Genomic DNA, 4,740 nt, shown 5'->3' with positions numbered 1-4,740 from the left:
TTACGAGTAAGTTGATTATATTATATCCCACTCATGAGGATTTAGAAATTAATTAAATACTCATCGTAAAACAAGAGTAGAACAATTGAAGGAGCTGAGGCGTCGACTTGAACACGAGGGAGGGGGTGGGAGGGGTGAGGTAAGGGTAAGCACTAAGAGACTCGTTGTGTGAGAGAGAGAGAGAGAGAGAGAGAGAGAGAGAGAGAGAGAGAGAGAGAGAGAGGTCAGCATCTCGGAGTATTTCTAAACGAGGGAACGACAACCTTCTGGCCTTAGTTATTATCTTTTTGGTGGAGGAGGAGAATTGAATTTCTTTTGTCACTGAAAGAAGGAAAGAGGGAGAGTAATGAAGTTTCTGGGTGGCCTGATGGCTTATCTTTGTACTCAACACACACGGGGGTGGGGATCCGTGACACACAGAGAGAGAGAGAGAGAGAGAGAGAGAGAGAGGCATCTTATTTATCTCTATTTATTTGTATATAACTATTTATCATATCTTGTTTTGTTTCCCACCTCTGTATTCTTCCTCCCTCCCTCCCTCCCCACCCCCAGAGTTGATTGCCGCCCTCAAAGAACAGATTCATTTCCATGTATATAATAGATGGTGGGTCGGCTCTCCTCCGCACCTACACCACCACCACCACAAGAAGTCACTCTCTGGCTGGGATTATTTTTTCTCTTTTTAACAATGGAAGTTTTTTGTTGGTTGTAAGACTTTGTTAATTGGTTTAGTTCTCTTTCTGGCGGCTCTGCTTACCACTTACCTCTGATTTGCATCTTTGATAAGTTCATCAAGGTTTAATGCGTGATAATTCTTAATATAAACATGTTTACATTGTATGCTAATTATCCATCGGTACCTTTGATAATTAGATAAGGAGAAGATTGAGAATTTAATATACACGTTGATTATTTTACCAAGGCACAGGTAATGATTCATTGAGCTTGAAATTGAAGTAATGTTTGAGTATGGAACTTTCAGATGCAAAGATAAAGTTTTAAGCTGAAAATCATGAGTTGTAATGAAGTGAATATGTGGCTGAGTTGATGCCAGGGACAGTCTCTGTACTAGACAGCAGGAGTCAGCGTGTGTTTGTCTGCAGGAGGAGAGAGAGAGGTGTGTTGTATTAACCCACTGTTAACTGCAACATGGATGGTTGTCTTAAGAGCCCGAAGTTTCATTTAGATTTTGTTTCATGTGGTAATAATTTACATCAACTAATATAAAGAGAATTAATCCATTAATTAATCCACCTGAACTGACATAGACCAGGTGAGAGAACGTACGTGTGTGTGTGTGTGTGTGTGTGAGAACCATACACTTGATGATGACGACACTAAAAGCTTATGAACCATTAGTAAAAAAAAATAAATAAATAAACTTAAGATAAAATATAAAGACAAAAAATAATAAAATATAATATGAAATTAATGAAAACGTAAAGAGGTCAGTAAATTAGTTAAGAAAGATAGTGAAAATAGCCTCTTTCTCAGGGTGGGTAAGGTGTGTGCTGAGGAAGATTGTAGATCGATTATATTACATTTCTCAGGCGTTCATTCTTAATCCTTTGTGTACAGTGATTTAAGGGACCTGGTCATCGTATTTAGTGAGGTAAGTTTTCGTAATCAGAGTGTTATAAGATTACTCTCAAGGGGTTAAGTGATCCTGCTCGAGTGGTTAATTCATCGTTTATAAAGGGGTTAAGTTATAGTAAGCAATTCACTATATGGGGGGTTGACCTCGTGTTGAAGGGGTCATTGTTTTGCATGACCTTACCTTAAGCAGATTATCATCCTTGACCCTTTGACGATGATGGTTTATAACTTAAACCATTGTCCTCAAAGGGTTATAACTTAAACCATCGTCCTCAAAGGGTGATAACTTAAACCATCGTCCTCAAAGGGTGATAACTTAAACCATCGTCCTCAAAGGGTTATAACTTAAACCATCGTCCTCAAAGAGTTATTATAATTTAAACCATCATCCTCAAAGGGTTATAACTTAAACCATCATTATCAAAGGGTTATAACTTAAACCATCATTATCAAAGGGTTACCGTGACACGAAAATATTAAGCAAACCTACACATTCGTTAGGTTTTTTCGAGTTTGACTTTAACCTCTTGACTAAAATTATATAAAAAAAAATGGCTTCAGAAGTGACTGTCTAAAGTTAAAAGGAAGTCACTTAAAACAGCCGAAATAAAGTTTGAGTCGAGTAACCTCCACCTATGACCAGCGTCGAACAAAGCCACTGGGGAATATAACTTTCAGGAACGATAATGTGAGAGTTTAAAGGCGATAGCTGACAGCATTCGGCAGTCACTGAGCCAATAGACAGACAAGCGACTGACTTATTAATGTTCTACAAATTAATGTACTTAGCGATATATACTCCAAAGTAATAACCATAAAGTTACCTCAATTTAGACCATGAAATTCACTCAAGTGTAGATGGAAAGAGGAAGTTCCAGGAGACAAGTATAATTTCTATGCATGAAGAAATATAATTTGCTTTGAGATCACTCTTCACTCAGTGTTGAAATTCCTCGGTTGGACTCGTGAGGGTAAAGGGAGAGAGGTGGGTAAAGGGGGAGAGGAGGGTAAAGGGGGAGAGGAGGGTAAAGAGGGAGAGGAGGGCAAAGGGGAGAGGAGGTAAAGGGGAGAGAGGGTAAAGGGAGAGGAGGGTAAAGGGGAGAGGGTAAAGGGAGAGAGGTGGGTAAAGGGAGAGGAGGGTGGGGGAGGGGAGAGGAGGGAAAGGAGAGGAGGTGGAAGGAAGAGAGGAGGGAAAGGGGAGGAGGGTAAAGGGAGAGAGGTGGGTAAAGGGAGAGAGGAGGGTGAAAGGGGAGAGGAGGGTAAAGGGAGAGGAGGTGGGTAAAGGGGAGAGGTGGGAAGGGGAGAGGTGGGTAAAGGGGGAGAGAGGAGGGTAAAGGGGAGAGAGGTGGGTAAAGGGAGAGAGAGGGAGGTAAAGGGGAGAGAAGGGTAAAGGGGGGAGGAGGTAAAGGGAGAGGTGGGGTAAAGGGGAGAGAGGGCAAAGGGGAGAGGTGGGGTAAAGGGAGAGAGAGGAGGGTAAAGGGGAGAGGTGGGTAAAGGGGGAGAGAGAGAGACGACGGCGACGCTGGTGGCCCGCCCCTTCCACCACCTGCTGAGTGATGAAATATGAAATGCCTCCGTGTGGCACATTAGTGGCCACATTTACAGCCCTTTACACTGGTCATGCCTTCAGTGGCTCCCGTGTCCTGCAGCTTAATTGTTTACCACCGTACTGTAGCTGACTCTCCTGCACTAATGGAGAGGAAAGAGCGTTCATGAGAGACAATTGTTTTTATTGACCATGAGAATATTGTGGGTGTAATCTTTTAACACTAATACATATTTTCAGCTTTAGATGACGTGTATTGTTATTAAAATTTAAAGGAATCGTCGAAAAACACTAAACCCGTGAGCTGTCTTAGTCTTATGACACACGAAGGCCACCTAAATGCACCACCCACACCAACCACCCCCACCAACCACCCCACACAACCCATGTATGTGTAGTTTGTTTGTTATCTGGAGAGTGGGAAGTGGAGAGTGGCGGGTGTAAGTGGTGTTGGGGGGTTAAGGCCCAAGTGGATGGGTATAATGAAGGAAGATAATCACTACACTAACATGACAACAACGACACAAGACTATCCTCTAATACACCCATACGCTCGTATCTACATAACCACTCTGATATACACGCATACAAACTAGGCGTGTGTTCTCAATTTATATCCCAAGACACAGCGTGTAGATATACTGGTATACACGGACGTCCTACAGCGTTTACATGTAATCCAATTTATGACTGCTGACCTGACTATGATATTATCCCGCGACCTCATTTATAGTAATTTGAGCGGCTGTTTCAAATAATATCGTCAACATCGTTTATCATCGCACAGATAACCTGGAGTCAAGAAGTGGGATGAGCGTCTCTTCCAATAATCTTCAAGGTCTCATTTCTCTGTTTTAGATTATTACATCATTATATACTGTAGTCATCAAGGCCACCTGTGGTTATAGTCAAGGACATCAGACAAAGAAATCTAAGAGTTTAGTGAATTTGGTGAAGCCTTTGTTGGTCATGAGGGAGGCAAAAAAATAATTATCATTTTTTATAAACAGAAGTTTGAGTCTATGCCCGCTAGTGTTGAGTAGGAGACGACCATCCCTTGGTACATGTGTGTCTCGTGAGTAGAGATGTTGTCACCACACACACGCACATACACACATACACACACACACACACACACATACACACACACACACACACACACACACACACACACACACAAAAAATAATAACCTCAACATACAAGTAGTGAGGAATGTTGCACAGTGTTGAGTCTGTCGGACACAACACTGGGGGAGGAGGAGGAGGACCTTGTAGGGTCGGCTCAGATTACACTGTACTGATGACTCTATTTTGTCTTTTTACAACATTAAGTAATATGAATCTGGAGTCGGAATTGTATTACTGCATTAGTTCTGGCTGCCGTAATTATAATGTCGGGTGCGACTGCCTGCAAGGTAGAGTGGAAACCGCCTATTTGCATTGCTCATAATGGCCAGTTTATCCACATAGTGGGTGTGAGACAAACGGGAGACCCGACTATAAAAATGACATTAAGCGGAGTAATGCAGTCGCTCCATGAGCCGCAATGTGTTTTACAGCTGCTAATTGAAGATACTACACACACACTAATGCCCTCT

The 4,740-nt window shown here is 42.1% G+C and overlaps 1 protein-coding gene across 1 annotated transcript in view; it reads right to left on the bottom strand.

The window, feature by feature from the left end:
- Nucleotides 1-2,835: 2,835 nt before the first annotated feature.
- Nucleotides 2,836-4,740, bottom strand: part of LOC121875014 (proline-rich receptor-like protein kinase PERK2) — a gene marked incomplete at both ends in the record, with an annotated part of 7,597 nt that continues 5,692 nt past the window's right edge. Inside the window, one exon of the mRNA XM_042379370.1 lies at nt 2,836-2,895. Coding sequence (XP_042235304.1) covers nt 2,836-2,895 — 60 coding nt within the window. The remainder of the gene's footprint in view (nt 2,896-4,740) is intronic.

Source organism: Homarus americanus, unplaced genomic scaffold (assembly GCF_018991925.1).
Source record: "Homarus americanus isolate GMGI-L3 unplaced genomic scaffold, GMGI_Hamer_2.0 scaffold34427, whole genome shotgun sequence".
NCBI classification, from domain to species: Eukaryota; Metazoa; Arthropoda; class Malacostraca; order Decapoda; family Nephropidae; genus Homarus; species Homarus americanus.
The sequence above is the reverse complement of the archived record's forward strand: the minus strand, read 5'-3'. Positions and strand labels throughout refer to the sequence as shown.